This window comes from Carassius gibelio, chromosome A16 (genome assembly GCF_023724105.1).
Source record: "Carassius gibelio isolate Cgi1373 ecotype wild population from Czech Republic chromosome A16, carGib1.2-hapl.c, whole genome shotgun sequence".
NCBI classification, from domain to species: Eukaryota; Metazoa; Chordata; class Actinopteri; order Cypriniformes; family Cyprinidae; genus Carassius; species Carassius gibelio.
Genome location: NC_068386.1, coordinates 6,793,991 through 6,818,458, shown reverse-complemented (window position 1 = coordinate 6,818,458; position 24,468 = coordinate 6,793,991). Strand labels below are relative to the sequence as shown.

General features: G+C 36.9%; 1 protein-coding gene across 1 annotated transcript; it reads left to right on the top strand.

Moving 5' to 3' along the window:
• The first annotated feature begins 672 nt into the window (after window positions 1-672).
• Window positions 673-10,012, top strand: LOC128031004 (centromere protein W-like). Its single transcript, XM_052619172.1, has 3 exons — window positions 673-891; window positions 7,265-7,378; window positions 9,620-10,012. Exons 1-3 carry the CDS (start codon window positions 805-807, stop codon window positions 9,644-9,646), a joined length of 228 nt encoding a protein of 75 aa, XP_052475132.1. The 5' UTR covers window positions 673-804; the 3' UTR covers window positions 9,647-10,012.
• The last annotated feature ends 14,456 nt before the right edge of the window (window positions 10,013-24,468 follow it).

Genomic DNA, 24,468 nt, shown 5'->3' with positions numbered 1-24,468 from the left:
TTTTAAACTCAGCCAAATGCCAAAGCCCAGAGCAATTAATAGAAACCATAAAACATGTGCCATTAAAGTGGACTTAAAGTTCTGGCAATGGTTCAGCTCCATCTTATATATTAATTTATTTTTAATTCAGCAAATGCTTTGCAGCTGTTTTACATTCTTTAAGCTCAGGACACACACACACATACAAAACAGAAGGAAAGACTGATCTGCATTTGAACTTCTTGTTGAATGTTTATTTAATTCTACTTTATTGTATTGTGTTTTATATTGTTAATTTCTTGGTATGAATTGTTGATATTTTTTAGTACCATTACTAACCTTTAAAGCAATACTGTATATCAAACAACAGTGATTTTCAATTATTTTACCACCCTTGACAAATGAAATATCCGAAATAGCTACGGAAGAAATTAAACGTTGTATAGCCAATTCTTTAACAAAATGAACAAAACTTATTTGTTAAATTTACACTTGTGTAACATTAAGCCAAAACAGGATCAGATTAATCAAATAAAAAGTGTCTAACAAATATGTGTAATGTAAAACCCTGAACTGCTTATTAAACTTTCAAAGAATTGTAAAGATTCTTAACCTCTAATGATTCAAGCCAAATCAACGAAAAATCGTATCGATAAATACGCACAACCCACGTGCTGGGGAGAGGAACCATTTAGCGCTTTATACGTCATCACCAGGAGCCGGAAGTGAAACGCGCGTTATTTTGAATACAAAGAAAAACAAACAGACGGGAGCTTTATTTTCAATCTTTAAAACCGTAAACTAACACATTCAAGCAACCAAAACATGTCAAAGAAAGCACCGAGAGCAGCCCTGAAGCTCCAAATGAAGAAGAACACTAATATACGGATAGGAAAAAACGCAGACTTGATGGTGAGTTAATGAAAATTAACCACAACAGTTTTCACAAAGTTTTCCACAAACGCTCGTATCATATCTAACGTTACACGAAATTATGCTTTTAGATGAATGAGATAATAATTTAGCTGTCAAATGGCATGTGTACTGTTATTCAGTTGTTGTGTACTCAGAATAGTGAGTACATTTTATGCCCTTATAAGAAATGCTCAGATCAGTAGGTTTTAAGACACATCCATAGTTTTGCATTAGGCAGGAAATTGTTTTTTGTTTTCTTGTGAACTTTAAAATATAAAAAACATGCATATAACATTACATATTAAAATGGACGCATCTCAACCAATGTGAAATGCAACACACAGAAAAATGCAAGAACTTTTTTTTTCATTCACTTGAAGTGTTTTGTTGTTGTTGTTTTAAGAAAATAAGTTTTATTTTTAAACACTTTCTGTTATTTTGAAGGAACAAGATCAGATTTTTAGTTAATTAAATAATTTTTGCAGCACAATGCAGATACAAAACATTTTTTTTATTATTATTATTGTTATATGCGATTAATAGAACCCTATGTGAACATTATAATGCAATATGGCCGGACTGCATATTTTTAGGTCTCCCCTCAGTACTTGAATTAGGCAATAATTATGCCTGGTAAGGCACTTTATATTGCATTGTTTGATCTCATGAATAGTTTGAACCACAGTTATAATACTTCTATCTATTTTTTGCTACACCTTTAGAAGGTACAAAACATTAAACATGACAAGCAACCAATTTCACATGTAACAAGTTGTCTGAAAATAATATAATGCATTTTAATTTTGGTTACAATTATTTATGAAAAGATTTAGTACCAGTAGTAGGCTTTCCAAATGGAAGTGAATTTAAATGTTTAATGTAATGTTGTCTGATGCATTTGACTGCTTGTTTGCATTACTATACAAAAATCAAGAAGCACTGTTGTCTCCCACCAGCCATTCTACATAAGTTATTTATAACCTGTTTCTAAAGCTGTTTGTCTTTTTAAAAATATTTTTTAATTATTGTTATTATTTTGTGGAACTGAACTGGGACATGCCTGCAGCTATATTCAAACTCACATTGTCTCCATTAGAACCATATGTCCGAGCATTTTCCATAACTGTGAGACCACAGACCTATGACGGTAATGATTTGTTTGCTACCAGTGCAAAGTTCTTGCCCATCTTGTCACTTAGGAAAATACCTAATTCTAGGATCAGGAAACCACAAATGGGCAGACAAACCAATAAAGGCCACCACGTTGTGACTTTTTTGAAGTCGACTTTATTTTAAGGAACTTGGCCCCTTAGCGTGGCAGATGTGTTTACATTTGTTAAACATTTTATATCCAAGCTACACTGATGAAACCAATTTGTTTTATGCATCATCACGTGAAGTGGCCACTGTAAATGTTGTTACATGCATTAGATGTATGGCAGTGTCGCATGCTGCCTCTTTGATTGCTTGATACTGACCACTTCATAGCTTAAGATGATTAAAAGGAACTCCAGTTTTTAAAAGGGAAGTCCAGTGGTTTAAGTTGATTGAGGGTTGCCTTTCGGGCAGGCTTGCCTTGTGTTTTCCATGGGAATAAGGGAATTGCTTATCCGTTGTTTTAAGTTGAGGGGCACTGTACATAGTTGGTTATGCTGCGTGTGTGTGTGTAGGATGTCCGTGCGCTAACAGGATCCTAATTAAAGGTCCATTGCAGCTGGTCTTCCTTTATGGAGACTGGAGGTGGGGATGTAAAAGCCGCCTGAAAGGTGCTCTGCTTTACAGGGGTCTAATCCAGCCATTAAATTAAAAGGAAAATGTAGGAAAAAATGAAAGCTTTTTTTTTTTTTTACCGTCCTATGAATATGTACCGGTTTGGTCTGGTTTCCTGTGGTTTTAATGACAAAATTCCTAATAAGGCCCTTCACTCTTTGCCTCATGCAGCATATCATGAATGAGTCCTCTTGTAATTGGTCAAGCTATGATTGTGTTTTAGCTTTCAGATGAAAGCATTCATTTTAGTTCTCTGATTAAAGACCTACAATTACAAGTATTTTCAGCACTGATATTGAACCTGTAGTTTCAGAGAGAAAAAATGTGACTGCCTTATATATATATATATATGTTTGTTTGCTTGTTTATTCGTTTCACTCAATAGCAAACATGCAGCTTGACCAGTGTAGTCTGATTCACAAACAGATGACTCTGAGCCTGTTCTTTTAATGAATTGCACCAAAGACTTCAGTGACTGCGAATCATTCAATGTATGAGCTTTGAATCCTTCTAAATCTTTAGAAAATTACAAGTCTTCTGGATCCATTTGATAGCCTTGTGTTTTCATGAGCAACAGATTAAAATTTAAGTCAAAAGCAAAATCCATTTTGCTGGAAACAAAATTATTTGTACTGCAAGTATTTATGTCATTTACAGAGGCAATTTTAGGCCTAAGTTAGCTTAAATAGACTGGTAAAGCGGATGTCATAATAGCAAGAAAAACAGAGGTGTTTAAATCCAGAACAGTAATTTTGAACTGTAAAATTATAACAGGAATACCTGTTCAATTTCCTCAAACTTTTGATCCAGTTCTCCAGCATAGAATGACAATCTCCTTGACTACTTTTTCCTTACCTATTCTGCGCTCTATCAAAAGTGCTGAGACTCATGTTTCCTGTCCCCTGCATCAGATCTTACTCTGTAAACTCTGAAACCGTTTGTGAGATTATCCCAGTCATACTATTTCATCTCTGCTGTTTATAAGTGGGTCCTGCCGGGTGGAGCAGTGGCTTAAGATAGCACTTTGTTCCCCCTGCTGAACTGAGATAGTCTATACTGCATTTGATGGTTGATTGAACATGAAATTAATCAGCTGCATCCTGCAAGGAAGCCGTGAAAAAGTGTCTGTTTTCTTTTTCCAGATATCCCCCCAAAACCGTAGACCCGCTTTTGCCCCCAAACAGCAACGTTTCTTCCCTGGTGTTAAGTATCACTGGGAAAGTGTAGAAAATCAAGGGCTGGTTTGGCGGCCCAGGCCAAGAGCTCCAGGCATTTTCACACCAGGTCATTAGAAGTTGGGCCTGACTTGTGTACTGTAATTGGATGATGGGTTCCTGACTCTGAGTTGAAATTGGTGGTTGCAGGTTGTTCAAAAGTGTTTATTTAAGAAATGATAATCATTGCAAAACCTGGTCTGAGTCTGGTGAGGTGAATGTTTTGAATTTGTGCTTTTTCAGAAATTTGAAAATCTTGCATTGTTAGAATTAGAGCTGGACAATTATGGGATGAAATTAAACTCAAAATGTAGATGCATTAATAGTAATAAATGCATGCAAAAATATCAATGTACTACATTGATTTTATACATGTATCTTACGAACCACAAACAAATGTCTTTCAGTTTGATTCGGGAGTAAATGATTGTGCAGCGATTTGTACATATACAGACATGTTTGCGAATAAAACTGTTCTGCTCTGCATTAAAATATCATAAATTGCTCATGCAAAAAGGAATCCATTCCTATGTGGATCGGGTGACACGCATGCATTAATGACGTCTAGTTCGAGTCTATCTTGTTTGGTTCATTTGGATTTTGAGACTTTTTTTTCCGCAGTTTTCAGCATTTCATGCCTCACACACACACGCATCTACAAACGAACAAGTCCCAGTGAATTTCACTAACGTGTGCACGATTTGATAAATTTGCGTCACTTCACTGAAACAAATGCTTTTCAACCGGTGTCTGCAGTGTTAAGAATTACATTAATGTGCAGCATTTTGTTCAAATAGAGACATATTTGTGAATACTAATGTAATAATTTGTATTAAAAAGTATCATAATTTGTGCATGTAGGGATTCAAATGTGCATTTGTGGATCAGGCGACGCGCCTGCATTCATCCACGTCTCTTCCATGTCACCAAGGTGACATTTGGACTGATCACAGGACCGTGTAAGTCTGCACTGCACACTGAAGCAGAAGATGCAGACTCTCTTTAATGTTGATGCTGCTGAGACCGGATTTCTCTGTACTCCTCCTCTGATGGCCTCTGCTGTAATCAGTTAAAGCCGGTTGTTATGTTTTGGCAAAGCCTCTGGCACAGGGGAAGCCTACATGGGCTTCTCAATTTCCTTCTCGAAAAACACTCTCAAGACCAGCTGTTGGAGAAGTATTCAGACGCCCCAGAGATGACCCACAATTATGAAAATTAGGTATTAATAGATTTAAATTACATCCGAATGGGGTTGTGTAGATGCACAAGAAGCGCTGCCTTTTTTTTCATCTGAAATCATTAGGAAAACTAGCTGGATATGGTTCATTGGATGTGGTCAATTGTTTTATGTGTTTATACACATTTTTGAGACAAAGAGAAAGTGCAGGAGATAATATACAGAGCTTTCTTCATAAAGCAGTGCAAACCACATTGGTGAATGTGCAGGAAATTTTGTTATTAAGAATTTGGGTCGCACTTTATATTGTGTCCCTAATACCTGTGCACTTACACAGTAATTAAATGTTTGTAGTATGTAACCACAGTGTAGGTATACATTGGTACATAGTATCTACAGCTGTAATATTTCTGTAACTAAATATATGTAACAACCCCAGGATGGTTTGTGTAAGTACAAATGTGTAGGCATTAGACCTGTAGATACTATGTACCAATGTGAACTTGCACTGTGGTTACATACTATGTACACATCTAGTTACTATGTAAGTATACAGGTATTAAGGACACTTTATATAAAGTGGGACCAGAATTTGTTAAGAACGCAACGCTCATTCCCCAGTCCACTCATTCAGTCTATAAAAACTAAGTTTTAAAAACGGGCCAGCAAACATCAATATGATCTTATAAGTCTTTGATTTTAGAAGTCTTTATGTTGTCAGACTGTCAGTTAGAGAATCAGTAACATTTGGCAGATACTGGGTGTTTATTCTTGATGTTAACATGTTTAATTGCCTGTTTTAATATTTAGATTGACATTTAGATCCTTTTGTAGGGATAGCAATAGATAATAGATTGGTAAATAGGACACATAACAAGTTGTGATATCTAAATTCATATTAATATAGAAACTATTTATTTAATTTTTCCTCTTTTTTATTATTAAGTAGTAAACATTTATAATATCAGCCATTTATCAGTTAGTGATCATAAAACAAATATAGCTATTAGTTTATTAGAAAATATGATGTTGTCATGAAAAAATAAAATGCGACAGTTTAGAACAATATGAGCCCTTGACAGTGAAATGTACTGAATGATACAGTACGTAGACTTGGGAGAAAGTAATGACAGATTGCGATGCACACTCAAAAGCATCTCATTATGCATGTAGTGAATATTCATACACATGGTTATGGCTTTGTGATTCAGAACCACTTAAACTGTTTGAATGATGATGGAAATATCCTCAGACAAGAGAATGACTTCATATCGTGCATTATGAGCTACACCGGGAAGACACTTATGTACACTGAACTAGCTTTCTCTGTGTTTATTTCTTTGGTTTTGCTTAAAGGTGAAGGCCCTGCTCAATGCATGCTCTGCAAGATTCCCCTTGCTGTCAGTAGTATGTTTTAAACAATGTAGTCATGTTAGCACATGTTGCAGCACAAGTGGTGGTGATTTTAAATATGTAAACTTAATTTGAGCTCAAAGCTGATTTGAAATCCATCCTCAAGTGCAGAGCTCTGTTCTGTATCTTGTGACAAAATGGGCAAAGACAGATGAAGTGCTGAAAATGAAACAATTTCCTGGTCTAATCCGACAAGGTTGCACAGTGATCCATGACTTTGGGGAGGGCTGGGAGATTTGTCTTTCTCTGACACCCCCCCCCCCCCCCCACCACCACCACCCTCTACTGGATCTACCTAGGAGTTCCTGTAACATAATCCTCCTTTACAGCAGCACTTATCTGTTGATCCATGCACAGGTATAGGGTTATAACTCTGCATGCTACACTTAGCGGAACAACAGAGTATGATGTTCACTTGAGTCGCTCAAAACTGATAGTCCTTTTGGCTCCAAGTGTTTCTCCCTTTGTGCACTTTTACTAAGAGCCTCTTGAAATGATTACATGGTTGTCCATCACTTAAGCATTGTGGGTCTTTTTAGCTCTGGCTTATTTTTGTGAGGGTTTTGGTTAAAGGAACCTGATATGTTTTCTGCCTTTGTGTGTTTATCTTAAGTAATATAGCAAAGTAATTTGTGCAATAATTTCTGCAAACATTATATAATACACTTCTTTGATTAATGATTTATTAGCAAATAATAGTTGTTCTCAGTGTATTCCATTCACATGCTCTAGATTGCTCCAAGGGTATGGTCTCTGTCGGCTAAATAAGTAACTGTTTTTTTTTTGGTGTTCACAGGCCCAGCTCAACCTCCTGGTTCTCCTGCATCGTCTAGCGGAAGAGTCCAGGGTGAAAGCCTTTGAGGAGAAATCAGCAACCATCAAAGTTCACCACGTCAGAGCTGTTGCGAAGGTATCCAACACCACCATAATAATGAAGCTAATTAAAAGAGGCCTCTAAACTGCATTAGCTCAATGTAGCTTGGTAGAAATTAAAACTTTTAAGTAATATATGCTCAGCAAAAATCTATATTATATATTCATATAGTAGATTTATTTGATTTTATTTAATAAATGATTTTATTATATAAAATAAGTAATTATATGAATTTTATTAAATTATATTAATTATTTTGATGAAGTATGTCATTTTTGTTTGTTTTTAAATATGTTATATGGCATGACTGTTAAAATTGGCTTTAAATGTGCACACTGTATATCTTTATTTTCCCCTAAATCAAGTTAACATGATCCTATGGAAAAAAAAATATGCTACTTTCCTTTTGTTCTTGAATCTTTGTTCTGTATGGCCTCACATGTACACATTTAGTTGTTTATTATTTTATAAGGAAAGAAAGTGACCGTTGAACTATCAGCCAAAATGTACTTCCAACGTCGCTCCTTTATACTTCAGTTGATTTGTTTTAGCCTAAGGTCCAACAATGTGTTGAGGCAGTGATGTTCTCTAACAAGCACAGCGAGTACCTGAGATTGGCTGGGTTAGGTTTACAATGGATATTAATATAATCAGGCTGCATTGTTAGCAGATGTCACCCATGGCCTCTCTATTGATCATCTCAACAGTATGTTACAGCAATCAATTTTTTCATTAGTGAACTGCCAAGAGCTACATAAGGTGAATGGCAGCTTATCTCCAGGTTCAGTTTGTTAGCTGTTCAGCTTGTGGTTTAGAGTGCGACTGGAAGAGTTCATATCAGTACTCATAAATGGAAAGAAATTGGCAGCTGTGTGCATCCTGTGCTGATTATGATAGATTCCAGTATGACTTGAAATACCATGCTGGAGTGCATGGAATTTTGTTTTAAACAAATCAGAATAAAACAGTACAAAAACACACTCCCACCCGATCATGTCCAGGTCAAAAAATAAATATATATATTTTTTCCGTAAAGAATGGAGGCCTAATTTTAGGATCACTGACACATTGTTTTCTTGACAAATTTGAATGTTCCGATCCAATCCAAATAAATACAATTATTGAACCAGATATGTGCTTGACAGGCTTTGTGACATACACTGAAGTGAGTGAATCCTTCGGAAGGCACTTTTTCTTTTTCTTTTTTAACAGACATATTATTCAGGAATGAAGAATGTGTCTGAAGTTTAATCATTGATGCAGTCCATGCTTTGACAGAGTTGCTGTGTTGATTGCTGTTAGATTTAGTTAAAGTGTTTTACTGTAGATTAGGCCCAGCTAAATCTCCTGTAATTTTTATTTATTTATTCAACTGTTTTGAGGCTCATGACCTGAAAAAGGAATTAAGGCACCAAACGCACTGAAGCCGGAATCCGGCTACATCATCTTCCACCACCTCTTTGATGGATATTTTCTCCAGTGCTATAGATTTGAATGGTGCACCACATCAAATGATCACAATAACACTGAACAGAGATCCGGACAGTTTTCATGCTAGTCATCGTTCTGCGTTTATTTTCACGAGGGCAGGCAGCTTATTTGATTAAGATGTAATTGTGTGCAGAGTGCTCCTTGTACAGATGCGCTTAAGCAGCAGGGGCATGAAATATGCTCTGCTTGTTCCAAATCAACAGCAAAGTCATGATGGCTTGTCACAACTAAACATGTTAGGAATTACATGCTTTCCAGAGTTCAGGGGCAGACCGGTTCAGCGTGACTGCCTCTGAACTCAGGTGTTTAATGTTGAGCTCTGCCATGGTAAGTGAGAATTTGAGAGGGGGTAAAACAACAGGAGAATAACTGAGGAACTGGGTGTTTTTAAACGATATAGGCTATTAGTGTTTGCTGTTTATTTGGGGTCAGCAACCTTTTGTACATAAAGTGCATTTTTAGTTTCACTATAAATCACAACTTCACTATAAAAACATGTATAAATAGATTATTTTATATATGGATAAAATAAATTTATGCTATTGTATATTAAAAAGTATTATTTTTAAATATGATATATTTATATATATATATATATATATGTATGTATGTATGCATGCATGCATGCATATAGGAAGCATAACTACTATAAACTGACATTGTATAAAAATGAAATGGACACACTGTAACTATTGCTTGGATGGCAGTGATTATCCCTTGGCGTGTCAATGGTGCTGACCCCTGATCTAAATAGCCTAATTCTATTTCTTCCCTTTGTTGTTACAGAAACTGTTAAAGAGCACACGTGGATAACGTGGATGACGGGAGCTCCCCATCACATCCCTTTATTCGTTCAGCATTCACCCTGTGACCTAGAATTTACTTAAAGACTTCAGAATGTGTGAGCTACATATGTGGACTGTCTAAGATGAACATTTTACTTTTATTCTTGCCTTAGAACTTTTATGTCCATAATGGAGTTTATGTTGCCTTGTCTCAGCGTTGTGCCCATTATTAGGCTGGGATCCATGATCAATTTCTCTTGCTTCTAGTTTTGTATAAATCATGTATGATGGACAGTATCTAGCTATGATATCTACAGTGACACATGTGTCCCTCATCTCTTTAGATTGTATTATGTCTTAATACCTGTTAATAAACAGTTTGTACCACTTGTAACTTGGGTAACACATGGTTGAGTTACCATGCAGTGTTTCTTTCCTCGCTCTGTAAAGCAAAAATATATTTGGCTCTCAGCCATCGACAACATTGGGAACATTATCTTTGACTTGCTCATAAAAGCAGGTTCACTCAACACCTGTCTTGACTCAGTGTCAGTATTGTAATAATGATTTTTATTTACAATTGAATTACTAATATCTGACTGACCTATAAGAAATACAAAAAATCTGTCAAGAACATGGCCAGAGAACCTTAAAATCATCTTAGAAACAAGTAAATCAGTGCAAAAAAAAATAAAATTATATATATATATATATATATATATATATATATATATATATATATATATATATATACACACACACACACACACATATACATTTTCATTACAAGCACTAAAACAATTAATTTGTGAAATTTACCCACTTGAAGAGGTTTTTAATAAAATCTGAAACTTTCACTTTCTTTGATTCCTTCCTACCTTTGGATAGTGCTTGACTGTGTTTCTGACATACTACGTTTGTTGAGGATGGTACGATTTTTAAATGTTTTTTAAAACATTTAAAAGAAAAAGCAGTAATATTTGTGAAATGTTAACATGAATATGTTTTAAAATGTAATTTATTCCTGTGATGGCAAAACTGAAATGTCAGCAGCCATTGCTCCAATCTTGAGTGTCACATGATGCAGTAAAGAAACCAATATCTTATTGACCCCAGAGTGTTGAATGGTAATGTATGGAGTGTCACTAACTGATCACCTCAGGTGTCAGTCAGTTCTGTGCTTGCATCTGCTCCATGCTTCCTGCTCATGTTGTGTGGGATCAAAGGGCCTGACCCCATGACCACAGGAAAGTAAATGTTTGGGTCTCACTTTTCGGGTGTATAGCACCGATGATCACATGACCTGGATGGGAGTCACCTCCTCTAATCCTTCTGTCAGAATTAATTGGACTGCCAGGGATTGAGAAGGGCAGTGTTTGTACTTTCTGCCTGCCTTTGAGTTTTGAGAAGAGTTGCCTGTTGATAACAGTCTAGAATGTTTCTCCAGACCTCTAAATCCAACTTTATCTTCATCTTTCATGTACGACATATTCATCCTATTCATCCTCATCCATCTTCATCATCACAATGGGAATGGTGCTGTTTATTCTTCAACTTTTTCCTCATGGCCTTTCTTGATGCTGCTGCTTGGAAAGTAGATGTATGTATCTTTTGCAGGAGCGGACTGTGGGAACAGCAATTATCTTTTACCTGTCATGCAAGACCAGAAGAGGGCAACAGTGAGAAACCATGCAAATACTAAAATAACCCCCCCCCCCCCCTTAAATAATTGTTAATGTCAAAAATATGTTCTTGATAACACTAAAATATGTCTGTTTATCAGGCAGCAAGGTTTGTACAGGTGCTGGAAATCCTTGAAAATGCTTGAATTTGAATGTGTTTTCAAGGTTTGAAAAAGTGCTTGAAAAAGCATAAATTCTAATCGCATTGCTTTCATAATAATTCATGATTTTGAAAGTATTGGGTAATCAGAAATCTGGCAGGGTACATCAATGATTGTCTCAGCATCGATTTAGTAGAAAAGAATGTCGATAGAGTAGTATTTACATCAAGTAGTATGTTTGAAAATTTTCCGAAACTTGATGTGTCTTGAAAGTCAATAATGTATACCTTTCTCTCAGAATTTCCAAGTTGTCCGTAAATGGGAACTTCACACTATTGATGTGTCTTTGCAAACAACTCATGGTTTTGTGACTCATGCAGGGTTGAGCTAATGGAACTGCTCCTGCCATTGCAGTGGGGTCTCTTGGGGAGATGGTCCTTCTGCTTTCCCTGTCCAAACCAGCTTCAGGAGCCAAATGTTCCCTATGCCTCTCTGAAGTAGTATGACGGTGATGCCAAGCTGACCCTCTGTGGCTTTGCAGTTTGTGGTAGGGATTCCTCATCCCCACCTGCTTGTGTTACTCAGTGGTGTGCACTGACCTTGGCGTTAAAAGCCCAGCTGGGACATGATTTAACAGGGCTCCGGGCCCTCTGATGTCATGCAGGATGTACATGTGCCGGGTGGGTGCCAGCCAGAGGTTAGTCTTTTACTTAAGCGTGGCTTGCAAAGTACTTCGCTTTTATTATTGAGTTGGAAACACACATTCACTTGCCAAAACATGTGGCTCGATGGATTGGAAAGACTTTCACTATGGTAAAATTCATGTTTCTCTGCCATGGAACATTGATCATTTGGGGTTTTTAAGGCAATGCTCATTTCTCAAAACACTTTTTTAAAAACTCAATGTGGCTTACAACATATATTTCAGGTTTTCCAGTCTTTTATGTATTTAATTATTTTGCTCTCACATCATCAATGGCCTCCATCCCTTACGAGATTGGCTGTTATTGTTTTAATTTAGTTTTTATGTCTGTTTTATAGTCACTTTTTCTTTCTTCAGTTTAGTTTATTTTTTGACCGTTTCTACTCCTATTGCAATTGTAGTTTATTTGTAGTGTTTTCTTGTTTGTTTGTTTGTTTAATTATTTTTTACTTAATTAGTTTTAATATTTTAATTTTTATGTAAACTAAACTGGTTATTTCTATGTGGTGGCATTTGCAGGTGGATTGTAAAGTTTTCAAATTTTAAAACATCTGTCTAAAACTAAAATTCGTGTTCATTATTAGTACATTGGGATTTTTATATTTGTTAGAAAACATTGATATATATATATACACTCTCACCTAAAGGATTATTAGGGACACCATACTAATACTGTGTTTGACCCCCTTTCGCCTTCAGAACTGCCTTAATTCTACGTGGCATTGATTCAACAAGGAGCTGAAAGCATTATTTAGAAATGTTGGTCCATATTGATAGGATAGCATCTTGCAATTGATGGAGATTTGTGGGATGCACATCCAGAGCATGAAGCTCCCGTTCCACCACATCCCAAAGATGCTCTATTGGGTTGAGATCTGGTGACTGTGGGGGCCATTTTAGTACAGTGAACTCATTGTCATGTTCAATGAAACCAATTTGAAATGATTCGAGCTTTGTGACATGGTGCATTATCCTGCTGGAAGTAGCCATCAGAGGATGGGTACATGGTGGTCATAAAGGGATGGACATGGTCAGAAACAATGCTCAGGTAGGCCGTGGCATTTAAATGATGCCCAGTTGGCATCACCACCAGCCTTCACAGTGGTAACAAGGCATGATGGATCCATGTTCTCATTCTGTTTACGCCGAATTCTGACTCTACCATCTGAATGTCTCAACAGAAATTGAGACTTCAATTGTCCAATTTTGGTGAGCTTGTGCAAATTGTAGCCTCTTTTTCCTATTTGTAGTGGTACCCGGTGGGGTCTTCTGCTGTTGTAGCCCATCCGCTTCAATGTTGTGTGTGTTGTGGCTTCACAAATGCTTTGCTGCATACCTCGGTTGTAACGAGGTTATTTCAGTCAAAGTTGCTCTTCTATCAGCTTGAATCAGTCGGCCCATTCTCCTCTGACCTCCAGCATCAACAAGGCATTTTCACCCACAGGACTGCCGCATACTGGATGTTTTTCCCTTTTCACACCATTCTTTGTAAACCCTAGAAATAGTTGTGCTTGAAAATCCCAGTAACTGAGCAGATTGTGAAATACTCAGACCAGCCCGTCTGGCACCAACAGCCATGCCAAAATTGCTTAAATCACCTTTCTTTCCCATTCTGACATTCAGTTTGGAGTTGAGGAGATTGTCTTGATGTGAATATTATGGTGCATAATGTAGACACCTTCTAATCAAATCATTTTTCTTAATCCATATTTTTATGCCCATTTTGAAAATGTGAAATGTGAAATGGTCTGTCTAGAACAGGGATCCTCAAATCTGGCCCACGAGATCCACTTCCCTGCAGAGTTTAGCTCTAACCCTAATCAAACAAACCTGAGCATACAATCAATGTCTTCAGGATTATTCGAAAATCACAGGTATGTGAATTTGATCAGGGTTGTAGCTAAACTCTGCAGCGCTTTGGTCCTCCAGGGCTAGATTTGAGGAACACTGATCTAGAGCACAGATGCAGAATGGCCCTTGATTAAAAAAAATAAAATAAAAGTTTCATTTCACTTTAAGAGGCATGTATGTTTTAGATGAATGGGAATCAATCACAGCTAAAGCTCTAGATCCTTCTGGCCTGTAGCCTAATCTTTAGATGGGTAATGGGATTTCCCTTATAACTGTCTTCACCCTGGGCTGAAACCAAAACTATATCAGCAACAGATACCTTTTCCAACATCTTTTTTTTTTATTTTCCTGTGTTTTAGGCAAAATGCCAGTTTCAACGTAACTACAGTGCATCAACAAGTCAGTATTGCAGGTTCTCCTTGATCCACATGGAAATTTTTGGTTTTAGTCTCTAAACCTGCTGTTTTAATTCCTAGAGGGTTGACTGCAGTACAAAACAATTTAGTATGCCAGAGCAGAGTAACAAAAGGCAGAGAGGAGGTAATGTAAGCAGCGCTGGTAAATTCTTTAAACCTCATCTCTAATAGCAGGGCTTTTAATATTAAAATGATCTACAGAGGGAATTAGAACCAGCACTTTGCGCTCTTTGCGGATGATCTAATTTAGTCCTCCGTACCTCATTACTGCAATCACTAAAATAGATAAATCAAGTCATTTTGTCATTGCAAATCAAGAATTATTTAATATCAACCTGCATTATGATTCACAAAGCATTTTTTTTTTGGGGTACCCATGCATAATCTGCAGCTATAATACTGGGATTTTGTGGATGCCAAGGTGTTGCTCTTTGGTTGTTAAGGTGTTCTGAGAGCCTTTGAACATTTTGCTATGTGGTTGTTAGGGTGGTCTTTGTGGTTGCTCACTGGCCAAAGTATCTGTGTACTTCGCAAAGTATTTTGGGTTCGGTCTAAATAATGATAGTGTTATTGTGTCATATGGTGTTGTAAGAAATTCCAGATGCTGCATCATTAAAAAGCCAAACATCTGCTCACTGGCACATAGTGACAGATCTGCAGTAGATTGGTGTAATGCACGAATTGACTTTTGCACACACACAAAAAAACACACATTTAGTCGTTGTTTCGAGCTCATTCCCACACTCTTCCCCTGTCACATGATTCCTGCTGCTTCATTGCTTTGAAACATCTGTTGACAAGGGAGGAGTGTATTGAATGGCTGAAATATTCTAATACGCCAGACATTTGACTTTAAACAACATACTGAGGGGAGAAGACCCTCTAGAACTTTTCCCATGGATTAACCAAATCTGTTTAGACGATTAGCTATATATAATTACCCAAATGAACATTAAAGGGGTCATATGATCCTGCTAAAAAGAACATTATTTTGTGTATTTGGTGTAATGAAATGTGTTTATGCTGTTTAAGGTAAAAAAAAAAACAAAAAAAAAAAACATTGTTTATTTTCCACATACTGTACATTGTTTCATGTGTCGATTTCCACAAGGCTCATCGCTCTGAAAAGTGAGGTGTGATGTGATTGGCCAGCTATACAGTGTGTTGTGATTGGCTGAATGCCTCAAGCGTGAGACGGAAATGTTACACCTCTTAACATATTGTGAAGCCTTGTCCGGCCGAAGTGACCAGACAAAAATATAAAACCCATTATAAACGTGATATAAACATGATTTCTAGTTGTGTTTTCTTTTGGAAGTCAAAAACATAGTAGTTTTGCTTTCTCAATGGAACAACGTCACACACCGCGGCCTTGAGTGTGCAGAGGCCAGAGGCCTAGAGTGGGCCGCAACCACATGTGACGACCCCAGGCTGGATGCCGCTTCATCCATGGTGAAAGCCGATTCGGTGCAAAGTTGATGTATTTCCTCAGCCCTAGGCTTGACGAAGCAGATATCGTCCTCTTTTGGATGGCCAAACAAAGTAGTTTCGCTTTCACAGTGAAACACACAGCATCTGTAGGACATTGCAATGGCGGCAACAACAATACTAAAGGAAGAATAAAAGGTACGCCTTCTTTCTTTGTGTGAACATCTGGGCGGCGTTATGCAAATCTTCCCACATACTGATGTAGATATGTGGGGGCGTATTAGAACGAGCCGTTTCAAGGGGGTGTGAACGAGTCCCAACTTTTATGAAGAATATCTCTTTGGATTTGAAACTTTAGTCTTTGCAACTTTTACAGATCTCCTTTATTCACCAAGAGCTTGTAACACTCCAAAGAGAAAGGAAAATTTTAAATTGTACCATATGACCCCTTTTAATCATGTTTCTTAGGTGTTATACTTAGTTGTTTGCATTTGATGGGAAATGTAGAACCACTAACAACTGATTCATGTTTTAACAACTAACCCCAATTGAGCTAATTGTTTTTACAGGTCAAATGCATTGCGTGAGAAGATGTGAGAAGTTATGCATGGTAAATTATCTCCAATGTTTATATGTTATACCTCATTTAAGTGTTGTCCTTATCTCATCAAGGTTTCTCTGTTTGCAGTGCAACACCTGTGTCTCGTCCACTTCTTGAACGTGCTCCAGCATAAAATGGTTCTCTTTATCTTGGTACATAGTCAAGGACATTGTGAAAGTGAGATGGCAGCGTAGTTGATGTTTTTAAACTCAAACCACTTTCTCCGTTAAAAGTGTGCAGGAGGGAATCATATGAAGAAGCGATTCCAAGAGAAACGGACCTGTCGCTGAAATAAGCCAATCAAAACCAAAGGTCACCATGATATATAATCCCCCCAGCTGCTTGAAGACAATCACATAATAATTCCAGGTAATGTTTTCCAACGGGAGTCATTTTTGCTTGGCACAAAAGCCAGCAGGTTTGTGTTTGAGCAGATGGGGGAGAATTGGCCACGTTTCCCAAGGCATGAAATCTACTCTGCCATGGAACTCGCCCCATGTTTATCTTTGAGCTTTATTGGATGTTGATATTGGCCCAGCGAGAGAACCTCTTGTTTAAGGCTATTTTTAAGGGGTGAGCAGAAGTGGGTAGTTCTTGGACTTAGGTTGCTGCAGACCATTGTGCCGTTCTGTATAGAGGTAAACCTGTTAATCCTCCATGAAAAATACCATGGACTAGTTTCAATCACCACACATACAGTACTGGACACTACTGCCCTACAGCAGCTCTGTACTACACCATCTTCTGGTCAATAGATCTTTATCAGTTATTTATTTATTTATTTGTTTAATCCAGATGCATTTCTGTTTCTTCAAAGCACCCTTAAAGATCATCCAGAGTCTAATGAAACTGGCAGAAAATATGAAGCAAAGCTTAACCTTTGTCCTATATAGTGTTATGGGTGTCCCATCAGCTCTTCACAACATTTAAGTAACCATAGAACCAATCCAAGAAACAATTTTTTTCTTTTTTAGGGCTAAATATTATTTTTGATGTGCTCACCGGCCAGTGACTGGATGACATCACATGATGTGTGAAAAACACTGGATGAGTTTATGGATGACTCATGGGAAAACAAACCCCAGGCCCATTGCCCCTGTCTGAGACTAGTGGGCTCTGATACACTAACTGTTTAGTGCACGGCTGACCTTCTAATCTGAGGTTCTTATCTGGAATAGCATAGAGTGTCAAGATGTTATTTTTTTTATATTTAGATGTTTCTTAAAAAGCAATTCTGAATGTTTTGAAACTACTTTTGCACACGATGGAAAATTCACTTGAGTTATTTCGCAAAGTATCAGATGCTCTATTTCCTAAACATTGCTTTGTTACGCTTTTTTTGGTTATATGCATTTTCCACAATTGAGAAATATTTCAAAGCAATATCTCTGCATCAAGGAAACATTCTGAAGTTCTTGGCTGCGCTTCACTGGTAATGATGACAAATCACTATTCCCTAGTTTGCTATGCAATTAGGCTGTTATTTTGCATAAAATGGGCCAACATCACAATCGAACCGGTTTCACTTCTTTTGTAAGTTTTTAAATAGCAATTACTGAAGCTGGCTGTTGCTGATAAAAGAAAATAATTTTTGACAGATGTATAGTAATGTACCAAAGACCTTTCAAGGTCACCTCTTTTTTTTTTTTTTTTATACAAGGAATGCTGGAATATATAAATACCTACATATTTATTTATTTATTTATTGTAATTTTATAAATATATATATATATATATATATATATATATATATATATATATATATATATATATATATATATATATATATATATATACATACATACATACACTATTGAATAATTAGATACAGAGTTCCTTATTTTCTTCTTTTTTTTTGTCACCAATTTATGTTGGATGTTGGAGGACTGAATATAATAATCTCTGACATTACAAAATGGTTATTAATATAATAAAGATAATATCCTTTGTTGTACAAAACATTTTCAGTTCACAACTGCAGTGCACTGGGGAGGTTTGCTAAGAAGTGCTAGAGACAAAAAGATCAGTTCAACTCTCCAGTATTTCTATTAAATAATTGTATAAAGCATCAGATGCAAAGTACCCAAGCAATCTATCTCTTTTTGTAATTTTTCCCCCTTTTTATTTTCATACAGTTATCAGCAGCAATTTCTTAAGTTGGATGTTTGTTGAGAAACGTAGTAATCCTTGACAGATATTGCAATGTGCGTATTTAAGTGAAATTGTTCATACAGTGCATTGATTAGATTTTAGCGTGTTAAGTGAGAGTTTGTGAAGTTTGAGCAACAGAAGTTTCCATTGCGCTGTACGATCCCTTGAGCTCTCTGAGTTACGCACTGGCCAGAACCTGTTCAGCTATGCCTCAGTGTTAGCAAGTCTGCCAAGCAAAACATAGAGGTGTATTTGGTTTCAGAAGAGCAGAAACAAGCACCAAGTTGAGAAATGTGGCATTGGCTTGGTCTTAGTTTTGCTTAGTCTGCAGAATAATATGCTTTGTTGAAGAGACATGGTCTTTACACCATGCCCAGTTTCAAATAGACATTTGCTCGCCTAACTCTGGCCAGTGTGCTTCTGATTGGAGCGCTAATGACTGCTTTATTCATCTCTTGTTTTAAATAAGAAATCTATTGGCTGTGTCAGCAAGAAGTTTCCTAATGGCATTGATTTACTATTATGAAAACATGATTAAAGCTTTAGAGAACTTTGACAGACCTTGTTCTCCATAACATCCATTATATTATTTATTAGCTGAATCTTTTTGATGCTATCATATGAACATGAATAGTGAAATATGTAATACCGCTAGTTCCATCCAAGACCTTTAATCACTGTTCCTTGACACTTAAATCTGGGGAATCACTTCTGACAGGAAATTGTTTACATGTTCTCTGCCTCTCTTCATTCTGTCTGTCTGGTCCGGTCGATGGCCAGTTTGAAGTAAGTGTGGTCCCATCTCCTCTGGCGATGCCAGTGTAGCAGCAGAGAGCAATTAGATGATGAACAGCCGTTACCAGTGAATGCCATCTCTGCCGCTTTCAACAGGGCCTTGCTTGGTCAGGGAGAATATGAATGCTCCGTGGCTTCTTTTCAAAAGCATGTGCCAGACGTTCCCTTCTCTTTATGCTACATTTATTACTCCACTTAGATGATATCCTGTATAATTGTCCCTTTTATAAGGTAATGAGGTGAAATGGCAGTGACTCAGAAACCACTATGCTTTGGAAGCAGGAATGTGTTGAAAAGCACACTTCACCTTTTATGAAAACATTTTTGCAAATCTTCCTCCCTTTCACCCCACTCCCCAGCAAAGAGCCTGGGTGTGTGTGTAAACAGCCGTCAGTAGTTTGTTTGGCTCGTGGATTAAATACATATTTAATGATAGGCAGTGTTGCTGAATTGCTGAAGAATATTACAAAATTTTGTTAGAAATGTGGGTGGGTTGCAACCAGGGAGATGCATTTTTTTTGTGCCATTGACCTATAGACACTTCCAAAAATGCATCTTATGACGTGCAAAAGGTCTGAAAAATCTTGCTCTGTGGTTGGTTTTGTCATGTTTAAACAGCTGACACAAAATAATCTAGAATTCTTTGTAATTCCATGCGCATATACTGTATACTGCCTTTGGTGTCGGTAAGATTTTTTAAATGTTTTTGGAGAAAGCTTCTTATGCTGATCGAGGCTGCATTTATTTGTGTCTAAAATGCAGTAAAAACAGTACTATTGAGAAATAGTATTTGTGATTTTAATATATTAATGACATATGTGATATCAAAGCTAAATCAATTTCACATGATCCTTCAGAAATTATTATAATATGATAATTTGGTGCTCAAGCAACACTTATTATTATTATCAATGTTAGAAACAGCTGTGCTACTTAATATCTACAGTATGTGGGGTCAATGTTTTTTTTTTAATGAATAGAAAGCATTTATCTGAAATAGACATTTTTAAATATATTAACAGTCATATACTCAATGTAATGCATCCTTGCTGAATAAAAGTATTATTATATATTTTTTTTTTTTAATTGACACTGACACCAAACTTTTGAATGGCAGTGTTGATTTTTTTATGGAGAAGGTAAAGATAGGAGACCACACACCTCTCTGGAAATCTGTCCTCGCAGTGCAGGTTCCAGACCATTACGACCCAGACTCTCACTGAGGTATGCGAATGCATCATTTTGTTCCTGGTAATGCAGGCCCTTCTAGAAAAAGAGTTTTTCAGTTCTTTAGCCATGCTGAAAGCAGGAACTAGTTGAGCATAGAAGGATCGCATGGCATTTCTGGAAATTTGATTCAGTTATGTTATTCTTTAATGAGTTAGACAAATGGATTGTGAGATATATCCAGAAGGTAAAATCAGACTTTGAGGAAGACACCCTATAGTTATCCCCAGATATCAAGCCATGGAGCTGCATGTTTATGTCTATGCAAGTCTATCAAACTATTTCTCAAAATATTTCCAAAGGATGACTGCATAACGTCCCAGCATCACCCTGAGCAGGTTAAGCGCCTGGGAACCGCCGGGGAGAGTGTAATTAAGTTTAGTTGGTGCCCTGCTTTGCTGAACCATGACCTCATGCGGCCCACCCTCTGTGAGTGGCATGTTAGAGCAACATTAGCAGTAATGAGCTTTTATTTGCCAGGTCTGTCTGTGGCAGGTTGCTTCCCAAGGCTCACACTCCGATACTGAGGGAAAATGAGCGATCGAGAAACAAGGCTAGTGGGAGGATGGAATGCACTTCTAGAAACAACATGGGTGAAGCACAGGAGATTCTGTATGAGAGTGTGTTTTCATGGGCTCCTAAGGGCCACCCTGGACATTTTTTACCGGATGGAGGTATTCACATAACGTGTAAATTATCTCAGTGTGACTTAAGCTGCAGATGCAGAAAAATAGAGCACCGGGGAACAATGAAGGGCAGAGGGAATTGTGGAAGGGTCAGTATCTGTGAAAGGCTCTAAAAATTAGTGAAATAGAAACTAACAGGCTGCGTCCAAAATCACATACTTCACTGCCATAATATACTGTATGTGAAAATCTGTATATGAAAGAGTAGAATTTCTGAAGTCTGAAAAAAAAAAGTACCTGGATCACTTACTACTACTGGCGAGATCCTGAAGTGTGCATCAAATGTGGACACAAATGACATATGTGGTATATAGCTGGTAAAGAAAAATCCACGTGATGAATCAAAGTTAATCACAAGTAGCTTTTTCACAAACTGAAGTATAATATATCGAAGGTGCACTGTATCATCCATATAAAATACAATAAGAAAAAAATAACAAGAAACATAGTTATACCAATGAAAAAAAAACATCAAATGTGAAGTGTCATGGAATTTCAGGAATATCAGTGTATGGCTTTTCACTGTATATTAGCTGACATGTTCTTTTAATATCCAAAAACTTTAAATGTAACATTATTTTACATGAAATGCAGTGATTTATTACAATTTTTCACCATATATGGCAAGGAAGCATTGCAATTATTTTATTTATACAACTCAAAGGTTGTTTTTTTTACCTTTTAAAATTATGCTATTTTTTTATCAGTTATTTTTTTCATGGGAAACCAATTGTATTGAGGAGGCTACAGTGTGGGAACTGTGATTAGCTTGGTCGTCAGAGGAATAAAGCAAGCAAGTGCTGGAATCTTGACCTGCCGGTTTAGTCCGCACTGCCTGCCGGGCCGGGAGAAAGAGGCTCTCCACAGAGGCGGCCTGGAATCCCAATCCTGCCGCCCTCCCTTTCATTACTCTTGCGCTCCCGCTGTGTGGTTAGGGGGGCATCGGCAGCTCAATCTCCCCCTCCTCTTCATCTATACCTATGGAGGAGGTCCCGGTGCTGAAGATGGATACCTCCTGCTCTTCTACTCCCCTGTGTCCTCCTATTGTTGGGAAGGGAAGGGGGGTGAGTGTCCACCTTCTTGAACACACAAAGAAGGAAATGAAAGTTGTTTCCTGCATGTCTGAAGTCTAGGTGGATGGCTTTAGCAGAGTCTGCTCACTGAGATGGAGCACAGCATGCTTTTTGTGTGTCTTGACTTAGAGCATTTCTCCTGTAATATCTCGGCTTGTTGTTGGTTAAACTCACATAAATTCTGGATTGAATAAAGTCTGATGAAGGTATCATAGTATGTAAAAGCATAAAACTAAATCTTAATAATAGTTTTTTTATTATTATTATTGTGTAAACCGTTCGTTAGGACACTGTGTTTTGTGTTTGGTAATGTTATTAATGTTATAGTTGTGATTTAAAAAAAAATTCCATCTTTGTTGGTCCAGGAAAAACATTCATAGTCAGATTTGATTTGATCATAGATGTCACAAAATATCATCTCAGTACATTGGTTGAATACTTCTTTTTTATTATTATTTTAAATTCAGATTTTTCATCATTATTTGTGATATTTATTCCATCTTAACCAGTGTGTGGTTGAATTGTGTTATTTTTGTCATTACATAATAATGAGATGTGAATTTTTTTAATGTTGGCTATTCAATTTTTTTTTTTTTTTTGTAAGTCTACTTGTTAATGGAGGATTATATACGCAGTAATTAATTGAAGTAATACAGTAATAAATAATGTTTTGATTTTGAAGGGAAAAATGAGACCCCTGGGGTAAGATGACACCCCTTTAATATTGTGGCAGAAAGCTTTTGTTGACATGTTGTTTCTGATGTTTTTATTATTATTATTTAGTATCATTATTATTATAATTTATGTAGGAATTATTTAATAACTGTATGTACATTTCAAACATCTTTATTACAATATAATGTATAACCATACATTATATACATTCTATCATGAATAGAATCATTCTATCTAAATTCATAGTTTTATGGTATTGACATTTTTTCCATTTAAAAAACAGCCCTGTATATAAATCATAAGATTAAATAGGGTAATTCATTTTTTCTTTATATATTTAATTTTTAATATAATTCTCTAATGCATACCAAGGCTGCATTGATGTAAAATTATTACAATTATCCTAGTTGTTTATACATATATTATACAAACACACATACAAATAGCTAGGATAATGTTACATTAGTAGTTGGGCAAGATGATCAATTTTCCATTGGTTATTAGGCTGTGATTAGTGGCTTAACAAGCATACTTATCAATTTATCCCTATAGAACCTAATGATTCATTTTTTTTATATAGATCCCCTATGGTGTGCTGCGTCTGCGCATGTGTGTGTTTGCGTATGTGTGTCTCTGTCTCTGTGTGTGTGTGTGTGAACATTACTACGTGCCCATAAAAAAGCACTTCCCCTCTAATTGAGAATGATATTGTCAGTGGTAAAACCAAACAGACCCGGGAGGGAGGTCTGGAGCCTGAGATGATGTTCTAATCTCTTCTTTCTTTCCCCTTCCCCTGTGGATCTGTGTGTGTGTGTGTGTTGTGTTGGTGCGCCTGCTGTGGATGAGTACTCCGAATGGCTTTGACTGTGAGAGTGACTGGGGTGAGGAGATCATTGTTTGTGCCACTTTTCAGCACTCCAGAGCTGCACCTCCAGAGAAGAACCCATAAAAGAGCACTTCCCCTCTAATTGGGGACGATGTCACTCCCTTAGTGGTAAAAATAAACAGACTGGGGAAGGAGGTCTGGAGCCTGTGAGATGATGCACTAATCCCTTTCTTTTTCTATTCCTCCTCACAACTGTGGGTGTGTGTTGCAGTGCCGTGAGTGAACAGGGCTGGTTGTCACAGTCAGTCCAGTTAGTGTTTCTCAGCGTGGGTTTATTTTTGAAAGTCATTTTTAAATCACAAATATATATGTGTGTGTGAGTGTGTGAGTGAGAGAGAGAGAGAGACCCTGGACCACAAAACCAGTCATAAGTGTAATAAACTGAGATTTATACATAGCTGAATAAATAGGCTTTCCATTGATGTATGGTTTATTAGGATCTGACAATATTTGGCCGAGATACAACTATTTGAAAGTCTGAAAAATAAAAATAGTTGTTCAAATAAAGTTCATAGCAATGCATATTACTAATGAAAAAATAATTGTTGATATAATTACGGTAGGAAATTTACAAA